The 15584-nt window shown below is 44.4% G+C and overlaps 1 protein-coding gene across 5 annotated transcripts; it reads left to right on the top strand.

The window, feature by feature from the left end:
* Positions 1 to 3834: 3834 nt before the first annotated feature.
* On the top strand, positions 3835 to 14895 carry LOC135379011 (uncharacterized). 5 transcript variants are annotated; one of them, XM_064612248.1, is made up of 6 exons: positions 3858 to 4268; positions 5128 to 5219; positions 5941 to 5994; positions 10905 to 10964; positions 11359 to 11464; positions 12425 to 14895. In XM_064612248.1, exon 6 carries the CDS (start codon positions 12467 to 12469, stop codon positions 14636 to 14638), a length of 2172 nt encoding a protein of 723 aa, XP_064468318.1. In that variant the 5' UTR covers positions 3858 to 4268; positions 5128 to 5219; positions 5941 to 5994; positions 10905 to 10964; positions 11359 to 11464; positions 12425 to 12466; the 3' UTR covers positions 14639 to 14895. The 5 variants fall into 5 exon arrangements, with proteins under 5 accessions (XP_064468316.1, XP_064468318.1, XP_064468315.1 ...); XM_064612246.1 differs by lacking the exons at positions 5941 to 5994; positions 10905 to 10964 and having other exon boundaries at positions 3835 to 3899; positions 4039 to 4268; XM_064612245.1 differs by lacking the exon at positions 5941 to 5994.
* The last annotated feature ends 689 nt before the right edge of the window (positions 14896 to 15584 follow it).

Genomic DNA, 15584 nt, shown 5'->3' with positions numbered 1-15584 from the left:
AACTGTATCTATTAACAATGTTCTCAAAACCGAATAAGATTATCTTCGAAGAAGAACGTCGGCGTGCTGAAGTGCAATGAATGCCACAACTACAAATCATGTAGCTGAGTGTCGTCCTGTATGATGTACTTAAGGTAAGTATGCGTCCTGCGTTACGTACACGTATATGACATTGCTTCGAAGGGAAGGTCCGTTCAGTTGTGGGTGCTGCTTACAATTATCAAAATGTGGTAGCTTTTCACAGTTATGCTTCTTCAAGAGAGTTTCTTTTCGTAAGTGGACCTTTGTATCCTAAGAAGTCTAACTTCTTTGAAGAACAGGAACTTCAAATTGACGATAAGTGAAATCGTATTTTGGATAGGACACTTTGTTAATTAATGTTAACAGCATTGCAGAATAGCCTGGCTTTGATGGAACGCACTGCAGATGACGAAGGTGGCAGGTTACCTAAAGGCTAGCATCACTCGGCATGGCTCTGGAATGAGAAGCCAACTGTGCAGGTTGTCGTAAGGAGGTACCCTGCACTGGTAAGTTTCAATGGAGTAGGTATTACCGCCGTTCTGTATTATCATTCACGTGTATCCTGCCGACGACAAGTGGTGTCAGTGCAGGGGCGGATCTAGTCCGTGTCGCTTTTGTTGTTGTTGTTTGGGGTGGGGGCGGTTTGTTTGTCGAAGCCCCTAAGTGGGTAGGGGAGTGGGGGACACCGCTGCTAAACCTACTCTTTTGAGCGGGGGGGGGGGGCGATCGCCCAACCGTCCCTCCCCCCGGATCCGCCACTGCATCAGTGTTGAGTTCTAATGCAGTTGTTACTGTTTCAGATTTACGAGTCGTTTACACGGCACATTGGGCAGACAGAGAAAAGAAAGTGCTGCTCCACCTCCACTAAGGATGGATGCGCATTGCAAGGAAGAGAAAGGGACTAGTTAGAGTAATGATCAGCTCATAAATGAGAATATTATTGATGAACAAGAGAGTAAGTAGCAGACATAACACCAATCACTTTTTGCACGCACAGACATGATTCAAATCATTCATTTTACTAGCATAGTTTGTTTGGCACAAGAAATTGTTAGTTATGAAAGTATTTGACTTATGATAACGTAACATATCGCCACTGCTCGGACTCCATTACCTATATTTATGTTGCAGATTATTACCCAGCATGTGTAATTCATGCCCGTGCTCATCTGCTGAAGGAGGTGAATCTGACCTTTTCACTTGTGTAAGTGCTCATCTTATTACAGGTGTTTTATAATAGACATATTGGGAAGTGTATACACACATCTATTTTAGGCAAGATATATATCTTGTAGCTTCAAATTGTGAATTGCATGACAGCAGTTTCTCATATAAGGCAACTACCCTTCTGCCAAGAAAAAAGAAAAAAAAGAAAAATCTAAAGTACATGCACTGCACTTTATGCCTCAGCCAGATGCACTTGAAAATGCGCGTCTCCCCCTGCTTTGTCATGAAAAAGCAGAAAAGTAGGTGCCGATATGCCAAATTCCTATGCACTGATATGTTAACATGTAGTGACAGATGAACTTCGAATAACTGTTTTGTTTCCTGTTTGTAGGAGTTGGAAGTATATGCCAGGTGATAGTTGCATTGGGTGTGGGGCAACCTTATAATGCAAGAATGCACTTGTACCTGTGGCATCTTACCAGTTGTTTTCATAGGATCACATTAAGCACTGAAAGCGTCCTTTTTCTGTTCTTACCCATTTGTATCAGAGAAACAATAAATGTTTGTTATTTAGAGATACTGTTTTGCAACACTTATTTACATGATCTTCAAGGTGAGGAGACGACTGGATAACGTGCACACCAGGTGATGGGCGTAACAAGAACTCCCCAGTGGAGTTACGCTAGCCTCACGAACGGAGTTACTTTTACACCCGATATGCTGGAGTAAATAGGGAGCTGTATGGGAGTAACTTTTACTCTGTACCATAGGAGTAAACTTTACTCCGTAGTTCCCGGAGTTGCAGATACTCTTCGAAAGGGGTGTTATTTTGCACCCCGGAGTTAGGACGTTTTACCCCCGTAAAGGAGTCGATACGATTCCTTTTTTTTTTTTTTTTTTTGAGAGTATAGAGTGTTGCACCAATGGAGAAATATAACACTACGATATTCAGTGAAACTTTGTCCCAATCTGTACGCCTCCACACTCTAAGAAAAAAAAGGTAGAATTTCCAACCCAAGCTGGTAGAACGACAGTACCTCTACCATTTCGAGCCAATCCACGCGCGCCTTCTCCTCCACGTGTATAAGCGGCGGCGTCCCTTTCCCTTGCTCCTCTCTCACGTGTACTCTAAGGAACAAAGGGTAGAATTTCCGACCCAAGCTTGTAGAACGACAGTACTTCGACCATTTCGGACCAATCCACGCGCGCCTTCTCCGCACGTATAGGCGGCGGCGTCCCTTTCCCCTTGCTCCTCCCTCTCGCGTTTGCTCAGAGAAAAAAAGGGTAGTTTTCTACCCAAGCTGGTAGAACGACAGTGTCTACTCTGTAGTTATACCCAAAAGGTAAAATTGGTGTGAGTAGAAATGTGGCTGCAATACAGCTCTACCGAGACGGATAGGAAATTCTACCTTTTTTTTTTTTCTGAAAGTGCAGTATCTGGGACCCCTATAAGGATAATTTTATAAATCTACTGAAGCCTGTCCAAAACCGTGCTACACGCTTTATTTTATCGAATTACTCTTATCCCTCAAGTATCCGATACGAAAGCAAGGGTAAGTCGAGCGAAGACTTAAGGAGAGTGACTCTCCTTAAATCTTCGCTCGACTTACTCTTGCTTTCACTTCGTGGAATATTTTTTGTTGTTGTTGATGCCTTTTTCACGCGTTTTATTACAATCCTTGTTTACTATTGGTTTTTCGACTCATTATTATTGATTGGAATTGCCTTTCCCAGCTACTTCTTGCCGCTTCAGACTCTTTGATTTTTCGTCACCAGTTGTCTAACTACCTGGAGCTATGCTGATCAGTGCCTATGATGTTTTGCATTTTCGTTATGTTTTGTATACATTTGATCCCCTTTCATGCAAGGACCATTTATGGACATTTGAGGCACTGTTATCAATACATAAATAATGCCTGAAATCATCGGTGGCTTTTTGTAATAGTTTATCTGAATGTTAATGCAAGAGGAACAGAGAAAATGATATAGGGACTTTGATTGAATAAATAATATGGAGCTTCTAATAATAATACTCGTTATGTTTTGCATATATTTGATCCCCCTTCATGCAACGACCATTTATGGACATTTGAGGCACTGTCATCAATACATAAGTAATGACTGAAATCATCGGTGGCTTTTTGTAATAGTTTTTCTGAATGTTAATGCAAGAGGAACAGAGAAAATGATATAGGGACTTTGATTGAATAAATAATATGGAGCTTCTAATAATAATACTCGTTATGTTTTGCATATATTTGATCCCCCTTCATGCAACGACCATTTATGGACATTTGAGGCACTGTCATCAATACATAAGTAATGACTGAAATCATCGGTGGCTTTTTGTAATAGTTTTTCTGAATGTTAATGCAAGAGGAACAGAGAAAATGATATAGTGACTTTGACTGAATAAATAATATGGAGCTTCTAATAATAATAATTTTATTTCTGGCCAAGAGCAGCCATAAGGGCCTTAGTGTTGGCGAACGTTATGAAGGCGCATTTTATGGAGACCTCCTGTCTGGCACGCATTCCTCGATCGTGCTAGCAAACAGCGAACTTTGAAACGTCGACGTGGAACGACGTGGCTGGGAACGCAGGCGCAGCCCCAAACAATGGGAGGAAGTGGTAACGAGAGGTAATGCAGTGTTTGATGGACTAGTGCTTCATTCTTACAGGCCAAGCTGAGGGCCACGGTTGCGGTGTAGGTGCGCTCCCCTCCGGGTTTCGCTTTAATGCAAATTATGACGTCACTCTTTATGAACATATAAAGAGTGACATCATAATTTGTTCATGTCTCAAATAAATCATATTTCTTTACAATCGCAATTAATCACAACCTTTCAGAATGTCTTTTTGATGGCCGCCTGCCTGGGCAACCTTTGGAACGGATGACATCACGACCAACGGCAACGCAGAGCTCCTGATGCCCTGGCGGGGAAATCAACGAACGTTTCATTGCTTCGGGTGCAGTCGTTGGTGACGGGCGTGGTACTGATGCTCGGCTTGGACGGATTTACAACGAGGATCGATTTCGACTGAGTAGAGTGTGTGTGTGCAGAAATACTTTGATGCCGGTAAGTGTATCTCCTACTTTGTTCGAGTGCATTTCCTTTAGGCCTAGTTCTCTCTTATCTGTGCATGCTTTCGTTTGCTGGAATGGGAATGCCTAGCAGCCTTGCGAATACCAATGGATGCTTTGCTCATGCTCCAGTACTCATTTCAGAAGTGTACTTCTTGTCCTGACCTGTCCAGACTTGATGTCGCGATAGTGTACCTTAGGCCTAGCCTAAGCAATTTGTTGAGTCTTCTCTGTGTATGGTTTCTCTTATTGACACGTCAATAGCCTTTGTCCACTATCAGCAGTGTATTTAGCAAGGAGTATTGCATGTTCACGAAGTACGTTGTTGTGATTGGCTGTTGTTCTCTTGCTTGACGCGATTAGCAGAGCGTGTCCGCGATTATATTGTCATTCTTATCCGCGCATACCGCTATAGCTATTATACCGCTCAAAGTAAATACCGCATCAAAGCTATTCCTATCCCACTCTCCAAACGATATGATGACATATTCAGATTATGTGTGTTGCCCTGGTCTCAGTACGGAATCCCGTGCTCGCATAAGGTACTGGACAGATGAACACTGTCGTGTAATCTGTATCGACAGACAAACTGTATCTGTTTAACTGAGTTACGCTTAGTAGTCCTTGTTACAACAGGTGTATATACTCTTTAAATTGGTCAAAAATAACCGTTTAAAAATAAATCGTGAAAGATTTACTGTCAAAAATATGTCGTCTAAAAGACACGATTACACATCTCCGTTAAAAAAAATTGTTGCTCAAAAATCTCTATTGAAAAATGAACGTTCAGAAATATAATGTCAAATGTATACCTTTAAAAATATGTTTCGGTATCTCTCATCGATTCTAATCAGGATTGGCGCCTCGGTCAAGTGGAGTAAATGTCAGCCAAAGTCGAAATCCGCTGCCGCAAGTAGTGCCAAAGACCTGGAATCTCATTGGCCAGGTGAGTGCGAGGTGGGAAAAGAGGCAGAATATAGTCCCCCTGATGTGTGCTTTCTGTGCTTACAATTTACGCGTTGACTGTGGCACTTTGAGTGAATGTGTGCGCGTACTGTAATTTTAATTGACCACGACCGACAAGCAGTAACTACACCACTGTCACAGGAAGGCTGCCACATAACCACAGGCGCCGGCAGATGTATTATTAACAGCGTGCCGATTACTACGAAATTGTGCGTGATGAGTGCCGAAAATGATATCCATCTCATGCAAAGTATTAAGGAGGGTGATAAAACAACTTTGGTTAATCAAAACAACACACGGCCGCTGTATGAATTACTGGCCCTTGTCCACTATGAGCAGCGTATTTAGCAAGCAGCAGTGCATGTTCACGAAGTACGTTGTTGTGATTAGCTGTGGTTACCTTTCTTGTCACGATTAGCAGAGCGTGTCTCGATTATCTTGTCATTCTTGTCCGTGCATGCCCGCACATATTCGCGTTTACCTTCTTGCCATGAGCAGTGTTAATGCCAGTGATTAGCAGTGCTTAGGCCTTTTTCGATAAGGAGTGCTCATGTCCGCGACTAGCAGCAGATATCTAAAGTGTACGTACGCGATTCACAATGTCTGGTCATGCTGAAATTCTTGTATGTGCATGTTTTTCCGTTTCCGCGTATTTTTCCTTCGCTACTAGCACTTTTTTTTCCTTCTGTATTCCGCGGAAGCCGCCATGATGACAACGGTGCTGCCATCTGACGTGATGCTTTGCAACCAACCTGGTATGACACTTTACAACCTGTGACGCCGGCACGCTCTGCCTGATGCTGCTACTCAGGCATTAGTGAATTAAATGTGTATAGTAATAACTTGATCTATTAAATTAGTCTACAAAGTGCATTCCTGTGTATTTGAATTTCATTTCGAATGCGTATGCTGTTACTCAACGCTATTTTACTGCGGGTTAGATGATGGAAGTGACATAATCCGATTAATGGTGTTCCCCACTAATTAATTAATTAGCACTTTCATAATTCTTCGTTCGGAGACGTGTTAACGTGCCCGAGAGGATGAAAAAATCGAAAAAGAAATTTTCCGAAGTGGGATTTTTTTCTGTAATTCAAAATCGATTTTTAATGAGCCCGTTAATTAATTAAGCGGATCATGTTACTGCAGTCATCTAACCCGCCTCCTACAACTTCCAATGCCTCGATAGAAACGAAAACCCCGAGACACAGGTATGACGGTTGAACAGCTAGTCTGCATTGTGTGTCTTCCCTATGCATACGATGCCTGGTGCACAATGTCTATGTAGCACGATTTTTTACGGTAACACCTAAAATTATGAAACAGTTGTTACTTGTGACCGCTTTTTTGTGTCTTTCTTTAATAATAGAGGCATACGATAATCGAGTCTGCATTAACATTTTACGGCACCTTCGTGGCTAGGCCGGCTTCTCGTGAATGCTGAAATGATGTGCGTGATTCTATACGAGATGATCCAATGCCTGTGCTCTACGCCCGCCGGTTTGGTGTTAAAAAATTATACTGATTACCTTACGCTGAAGGAAGTCACTTCACGGAGTTTTTCAGAAAAAAAAATATTCAACTGCTTCCGATTTACGCGGACGGGAATTTTGACACGAGCGCGAGAACCTTACCTTGAAGGAAAGTGTCTGAGAGACGACCTTTTCCACTTGGGCCGAAGATTATGGCATCGAATAAGAGTATGACGTTCAGACAATCAGCCAAAGTCAATTTTTGTCAAACGTTTTTTTTTTTATCTTTTGCCTTTCAAAGCTGTTCAGCTGTTCATATTTCGAGCACGTTTGGGATTTTTAGAATACCATGCGGGCACGCTGGAAACCCGCGAGAATTTTAACAAGGTGACCAATTCCATACTACAAAAAACACCTATTACGGAAGGTGACTTCGCGGTGTCTTTTAGGTTATTGAGCTTTAAATATGTTACTTTCATCAAACTAGAACATCTTCTAGACCACTTTTTAAATGAAGCATCAGACGGAGATCAACAACAATGAATGTCGGTGATGAGCCGAACCTCCATCTAAAACATAAAAAAAAAAATGACGACTGAACCTTTCTTGCAGCGCGAGAAAACAATTTCTATGTTGGACATGGTGCGCCGGTGTCGCGCTGTCTCTCACCGTCGCCGCACGGCGCTGAGCATGACAGCCGTCCCGCTCGCATGCTTTCTTTTTTTTTTTTTTTTTCGTTTTCGGTGCAGGAACAAATTTTCGAAATAACAACAGTAAAAATTTTGATCACTTGAAAAAATCTTTATTTTTTGAACATTGGGCTCTGTTGTAACGATCTTCAGGGCGCCTCAAAGCCGGAAGCGATTGAAGGGGTTCGGTATACCACGCCGGTGTAAAATTGCATCCTGTGTACATCGCCAGTAGACTGTGTGCGTTGAGACAGCAGCTCATATTCTCGAACTGAAGCAACCAAAGCGCAATGTCTGTAAAGCGCCTACTGCATGAGGGAGGGGGGGGGGGGGGTTCTGATGGATTCCCGTTATATGTCTTGTTTGGGGGTGCGATACCCATTTCGCCCCGGGCGCTGAGAACCCACGCTACGCAGCTGTACAGCATTCACAAGAAAACACTGAAAGGGTAAAGTTGTGTGTGTACGTCGTCGAGATCACGTAGCATGGTCGAAGGGGAACCATGGGGAAGTCATGCGGCTCAATGTCATTCTAGGAAGTAAATACCACGACTGTCCTTTTGCATTTCGGTGCATGAACTTTGTGACTGCTGTAATAGTAACGTAGGAATATGTGTACCTAGGTCACTGGTTGTCAATGCAGCGAACTCATCCTAGCCTTCTGATAAAAAAAAATGATCGTATAAAATCAGTCTCAACTTGGAAGGTGACGAAAGTCTGCCTGTGTCCCGTGCTATAAGCTATCGACCTCGCGCGAAATGAATGAATACAGATCTCAAGGAGAAGCGTTGAAATTAATTATGGCCTGTAAATCGCATTGATTTCCTCTTTTATCATAATGTGACTGAACCTGAAGAAAGATCAAATACAAAAAAGGAAAAGAAAAACGCAAGGAAAACTTCCTGTTTAAGCGATGACGTATGCTACCTTAGGGACTCCGAAATGCGCTTTGTTCGTTTCTAAATTCTGTGATGTACAATGCTGACGATCATAATCAAATTTATGTGCCCTGTTGTGCGTTCTTTGTGCTTGGCTTTCTATATGTTATACTATGGTATACTGTGATATGGTACTATGGGGTAGATTATCGCCCCTGGCGATGAAACTCCCTATTCAGTCTCTCGTATAAAAGTTGTTGTCGTTGCTATGCCCTCCGTGCTGCCGGTAGAAGCTGTTTTCGCAAATCCGACAACGCTATCACCAGAAAGCTGCTAGTGCTAGTTTTTTATAGCAAAACAAACAAAAAAAACGACGTTTTATATCGTTAATGCGGCGCGGTGGCTGTCAGGCCCCGCGGCGTGCGTCGATAGTGAGTGACCGCGCGACGCCGGCGCACCCCCATGTCCAACATAAAAATTATCTTCTCACGCTACAACGAAGGTTCAGTCGTGATTTTTTGGGATGTTTTAGATGGAGTTTCGGCTCATCACCGGCATTCATTCTGGTTGTTCTCCGTCGACCGCTTCATTTAAAAAAGTGGTCACGAAGATGTCCTATTTTGAGGAAAGTAACATATTTAGAGCTCAATAACCTAAAAGGTAATGCGAAGGCACCTTTCGTAATAGCCGTTTTTTGTAGTATAGAATGTGGTAATCTTGTTAAAATTGTCGTGGGTTTCCAGCGGGCCTGCAACGTATTCTAAAAAAAAATCGCAAACGTGCTTGAAGTAACCCCGAAACATGGACAGCTTTGAAAGACAAAAGATAAAAACATTTGACAAAAATTGACTTTGGCTGATTGTCTGGACCTCATACTCTTATTCGATACCATAATGTTCTGCCCAAGCGGAAACGTTCGCATCCCGGACACTTTCCTTCTATGTAAGGTTTTCGCGCTCGTGTCAAAACTCGCGCCCGCGTAAATGACAAGCAGTTGAATATTTTTCTGAAAAGCTCCGGGAAGTGACTTCCTTCAGCGTAAGGTATCCATGATAATTTTTTTATACCAAACCGGCGGGTGAAGAGCACAGACATTGGATCATCTGGCATGGTATGACCCATCTAAATTTCTTCCTTCTTCTTTTTCTTGCTTTTGTTCATGCTTTAGCATTAGAAGCGGCGTTTCGAGGAATAGTGTCGGTGTCGACCGTGGGTCAACACGTGGAGAGGGAAGTACGCCGCGTGAGAGAGGAGGAGGGCAGTGGAGAGTTGAGGGTAAGGGAAAGTAGGTTAGGGAGCGGCAGCGGTCTTGAGGCGCGCCAGATACGCAGGCGAGTCTGAATGGACCATTTCCATATTCGCGTCGCCCCTGGCGACGGAATGTCGAACGTCGTGTCTTTCCCCCCAATAATGGTGACACTTTTCAGACTGGCACGTTGCGTGGGAAAGTATAAGCAAGAGAGGATCGGAAGAAGAATGCGGAAAGAGTGAAAGCGCATTGTACTCATTACCAGACCTCAAACGCCCGCGTAACCTTGAAACCGATTATCTCCTCACAATGAACATGACAGTCGCCCGCAGGTGGGTCCATGGCTATGTCTTCCGCTCAAAGATGGCGGACACAGGGGCTGGGCATGCGCATACGCGTTGTCGGAAAAGGTCCATTGTGGATGTGCAAGGCGCGTATGGGATGAATTCAAGTACACAATGGAGTGCGAACCGAGTTACTAGTGCCGGGCCAAGTAGGCGCCAAAAGAAGTGGATTCTGAGCGAAGGCGACGAGCTGCCGAAAGCGAGGAACAATGCAAGCAACGTGAGGCACCGAATTCTGCTGCTCGGCGCCGAAAGGGGGCGAACAAGACGGAGGAAGTGCGAAAGCATGCAGCGTTTCAAAGTACGCCGCCGGCGTGGAAGAAGGCTTGCGCCGCTGTTGTGGCTGTGGTGTTAGTAATAGTTAAGCCCGAATCCCATAACAAGCGACACGCGGCAGATACACGCGAGAAGCGACAAAATCGACGTCACTGCCGCCACACGAGCGTCAAAAAAGCTTCGTCGCGGCTGAATATTTCTGCATCTACTCCCAGTAGATATTTGTAGCATGTCGCTGAGTTCGTTGCCTGTTGTTTGACAAAACCAGCTAGATTTGGCGGCGTGAAACAAGAACTGAACGCGTGGGCAAGGGAAAGGGTGGAGAGGGCAACCAACAAAAGTAGCGGACGAAGAAGTGGGCGGGGCGTTGGGAACTTCAACCGCAGCGCCACTGCGTTACGGCGAATATTACATAGCACCTTCATTACAAGTTCTCCTCGTTTTGACGAATGAAATACTATTTTTGGTATATTTATGGCAATTTACAACTTAGCTCGAATAAAATAAGCATTGCTTATCCAAAAACATCATTTCTCGGCGACGAAATGTCGCTGCTCAAATGGACCGGGAAGTCGCGCCATGACCAGACGCGACAGCGACAAATTCTGCAGCGCGTCGCGTGTCGCTTGTTATGGGGTCCGTGCTTTACTGATTGGTAGGGGTGGATAGTGGTAGTGGGTTGGTCGGCTGAATCATAACGCATTTCCGTCGCATAAATTACATTAATCGTCCTTAAATTTTTTTTAACATTCTTGCAGCACTTAAACGATCACCATGCATCACTTTCTGCTGCCAGCACCTCACGCGAAATAATCACGGCAAGAAATACCGCTCGAAGCTATTCCTATCCCGCTCTCCAAATGATATGAGGACATATTCAGATTAGATGTATCGTTCTGATCTCAGTAGGAAATCCCGTGCTCGCATAAGGCGCAGGACAGATAAACAGTGTCGTGTAATCTGTATCGACACACAAACTGTATCTATTTGAGTTACACTTAGTAGTCCTTGTTACAACAGGTGTATACTCTTTGAACTGCTCCAAAATAACCGCTTAAAAATAAATCGTGAAAAATATACTGTCAAAAATATATCGCCTAAAATATGCGATTACACATCTCCGTTAAAAAAATTGTCGCTCAAAAATATCAATTGCAAAATGAATGTCCAGAAATATAATGTCGAAAATATACCTTTAAAAATATGTTTCAGAATCTCTCATCGGGGATCGGCGCCTCGGTCACGTGGAGTAAATGTCAGCCAAAGTCGAAATCCGCTACCGCAAGTAGTGCCCAAGACCTGGAATCTCATTGGTCAGGTGAGTGCGAGATGGGAAAAGAGGCAGAAAATAGTCCCACTGCTGTGTGCTTTCTGTGCTTACAATTTACGCGTTGGCTGTGACACATTGAGTGAATGTGTGCGCGTATTGTAATTGTAACTGGGCACGGCAAGCAGTAACTACACCACCGTAACAGGTTAAGGCTGCCACTTAACCACAGGCGCTGGCAGATGAGTTATTAGCAGTGTGCCGATCACTACAAAATTGTGCGTGATGAGTGCGAAAATGACGCCTCTCTTATACGAAGTACGAAGGAAGGTGATGAAGCAACGTTGAATAATCAAAACAACGGACGGCCGCTGTATGAATTACGTTACGTTCGCCAGAGACACACAAACAACACACATGGACTTCTCTCATCTCAGCTCCCTGATACTGAAGCAGATGTTTCCAACTAGTCAAATCCACAAGCTCGCTTGCCTTATGCTCCGCTGTTCAAAGAAAAAATAAAAGGAGGAAAAGTATAGCTCCAAGCAGTATTTGTCGAGCCGCAGATATATCGATCATGATGTCGACACATTTTTGTGCTGCACGGATGCGGCTCGGATGCATCAAACAACATGGATGGCTGCACGCATAGCATGCACGAGCTATACGTTGTTTGTACACGTTATCCGTCGCTTAGGCATACACTGACACGTGTCTATCCGCCGGGCCCCATTTTTGGATATATTTTGAAACCATTATTTTTAGTGATATGTTTTCAGCGATTTATTTTTAATGGCAGATTTATGAGCGATATATATTTAAACTGTGTTATTGGGTGTCGGTTATTTTTACGCGGTTTTTGGGTGTCGTTTTTTTTAGTTATTTGTGAAAATTTATTTTAAAACGTATAATTTCGAACAATATATTTTCAACGTGTTCTAAAAGTCACCCCCCGTTGCAACTCCTTTGTCAAATCCTAATTGTTTTTTTTTATTTCTTTCGCATTGAACGTCATAGGTCACGTTCCATTAAAACGTCGGCACGGTGAACGAGATGCAGCAGCCAGAGATGATACCCACAGCTTCTGGACTGCCAGTGGGAGAATTGGTCACGCTTTTCAACAAATTGCGTTCATCGAAGTGTTGCAAAGGTCGCAGGACTAAAGAATGCGTACTGCTCAACAGCCTCCTTACTTGGAACAAGGTGCTTTGGTGCAGCGGCTTTTCTCTCACAGAGACTGATCCTGGTGTGCTCACTATGTCGTCAAGCGATATCTGTCCTGTCACAATGCGAGGGGCAGCATTTCTGGAGATGAGTACACACCTCATAAGTGAACACAAGAGCATCAAATATTTTTGCTTCCATAGGATAGAGGTCGACATTCTGGAGCGCATCTTAGCATCATTGGAATCACGATCAGATGTGCGTGGGTTCATCTTGGGAACCACATATGACGACCGAAGACCTTCCTCTTTCTTGGGCTCGTATGAATCTCCCATTAACCCGCTTACGACCTTGTGGTTTAGGCAAATCACGGAAGCTGTGACGTCAGCTACGATGATATTAAGGATGGTGCGTCAGGCAACGTCGCTCGAAGTGTTTCACATCGAAGAAGGGTCCGTTAGGAATGACGCTGCTGTTCAGCTGGGCTGCGAATTGGCTAAGAAACCCTCACTTGAAACACTTCTTCTCACAGAATTCTGTCGAGAAGTTTCGACATCATACATTGCTACCCTTCGAGCTATGGAGCCAGCCGATAGAGTCAAAATATGGAACGTGAGCTCTCTCACACTTCGCGGATGCACCGCTGATCAGTGCAGACAACTTTGTGGTCTCTTGGTATCGAACACGATCATAACCTACTTGAACCTCTCTGGAACCTATAGCCGAACATCCGCCTATGAAGATGAATATGACTTTGGAGTTGAAAGCGCTCTAGGAGACGAAGGAGTCGTAATGCTTGCTGACGCGCTCTCTCGCAACAGCACAATCTCTGTTCTCGTTTTACAAGACGTGGGATTCCACCAGGAAGGGGCCGCTGCACTGGGCCGGCTGATAGTTATCAACACGGTGATACACACGCTGGACATAAGCCGGAACGAGCTAGGGACAGACGAGTGCATAGCATTGGCAAGTGGCCTACAATTTGCAAGGTTTCTCAAGGAACTGATCATAGAGAAATGTGACGTCACACGCTCCGGAGCAATGCGTATTTCCGAAGCCTTGCTAGCAAATAAATCGTGTAGAAGAGTGAGCTTCGGACAAGTTTCTCTTCTCAAGGACAACATGTCGCAATTGGATTGCGTCCAACTTGCCCTTCGCAACACCCCCGGGAGAATTCAATTCATGTGGGACACTGCTTCAGTGCTGTCTGGCCACATCCTGCTCGGGCATCCGCAGCACGTGAAGAAAATAATAGTGGAGTGTGGCGGCAGAGGCATTGATTTTCCACCAGACCGATTGTGTGCTTTTCTTGAACAGGACGGGACAGTGGTCGATAAAATGCGCCTCATTTTAAACAATCCGTCTTACGCCTTGGGGCAACGGCTCGCCGGGTGCCTTCGACGCAAAAATGGTCTTCGGTGCCTTAGCTTACGCATTGGCGAAGGAACCAATGATGCAACATCGGAAGCACTTGCCCGAGGTTTGCAAGCGAACACGACACTCTGTAGCCTATGCCTCGAAGCAAACGCCGACGAAGTCGTTCGCACTTTTGCGCCAGTGATCAGTAAAAACAAGGTTTTGAGCACTATTTGGATCGTTCACGTAATAAGCGAGACTTTGACACATGAGCTGGAGCAACACATGATGAGCAACTACGCCATTACGGAGTTTAGGCTTCCTTTCGGAAGTTCACGTTCACTGAAGCAGCAGATCGAGACTCTCGTTACGCGGAACCGAGTTCTTCAAGGTCGGTCTCTGTGTTTCGTGTTAGAAGATACGATTGTGAAGAAGCGCTGGATTAAAGCCTTTGAACTGACACGTGACACGGGAACTCTCAGGAGGGCGGTCATGTCCAAGCCGAAGAAATCAGAGGAAGAAGCACAATGTCTAATCAACGGCAGACTGCGATATATCCGCTACCATTACTTCACAATCACCGGAATCAGCAAGGGTAGAATTGTCTGCAACGCATCGCCAACAGGAGCTACACAGTTACACAACCTCAACGCAAAATGTCTCTCTCATATTGCCAGCTATTTGAGAATAACTGATGTCATGTGATCCGTTCGTACGATCGAAGTCAACCTCCAAACGGGGTGATTTTGCCGTGATGTGACATTGATGCGAGGTTCTTTGTTTGTCCTTTTCTCTCTCTCTCTCTCTTTTTCCCTACAAACCTGAGCGAAGCTTAGGTTAAAACTGAACCAATACATGTTGGAAAACCATAGATGAAATAAGGGTTAGCAGGCAAGCGAGCTGGTGAAGGTTCGACGATGGTGACATACCTTCAGCTTGAGGGAACGAGAAGACACACGAAGAAGTAGACAGGACTAGGCTCAAAGGCTTTTGAGCTTTTGAGCTTGAGGCTTTTGAGCCTCGTCCTGTCTACTTCTTCGTGTGTCATCTCGTTCCCTCAAGCTCAAGGTATGCCACCATCGTGGAAAACCATGCCGGTACGGCATCCTGGGTCTGTATCGCAAATGTGTATATCGAATTAAATATCGTGTGTGTGCACTCAGGAAGTCTACACAAATGTGCACATTCATTTTTCCATTACTAACACATACCCCACGTTGTTCGTGATCTCCCACTTTATGACGTAGATCCCTTCCCCCTTGAGACCATGTGCTGCGAGCCACTCGTGTCTAACACTCTTGTCGAAGTGTCGTCGTAAAGAATACAACACTGCTGTTCCTCAGTTCCTTTCTTCTGGATTTATCTTTTGTCTGTCTTTTTCTTTTTTTTTTCTTTTTTTTTTTGCTGACGAAGAAATACACTGTCCCGGCTTCCAGTGGCTTTCAATGGTGGTGTCAGAACATGCGATGCATTGGAGCAATTTAGCACTCAGCGATAATGACAACTTCAGAGGACTCACCACCGTGTTTTTCCCCGAGTTCAGTAGGGACGCCGGACGATGTCTGTGTTCCACAACGGGCTCGTTATTGTTTTCTCGAGTGCTGTTTTTGTGCCACGGAGTACTGAATGGCGTGTCTTCAGAATATTTGGA

This window comes from Ornithodoros turicata, chromosome 1 (genome assembly GCF_037126465.1).
Source record: "Ornithodoros turicata isolate Travis chromosome 1, ASM3712646v1, whole genome shotgun sequence".
Lineage (NCBI taxonomy): Eukaryota > Metazoa > Arthropoda > Arachnida > Ixodida > Argasidae > Ornithodoros > Ornithodoros turicata.
Note: the sequence above shows the minus strand (reverse complement) of the source record. Positions and strands in the feature narration are given on the sequence as shown.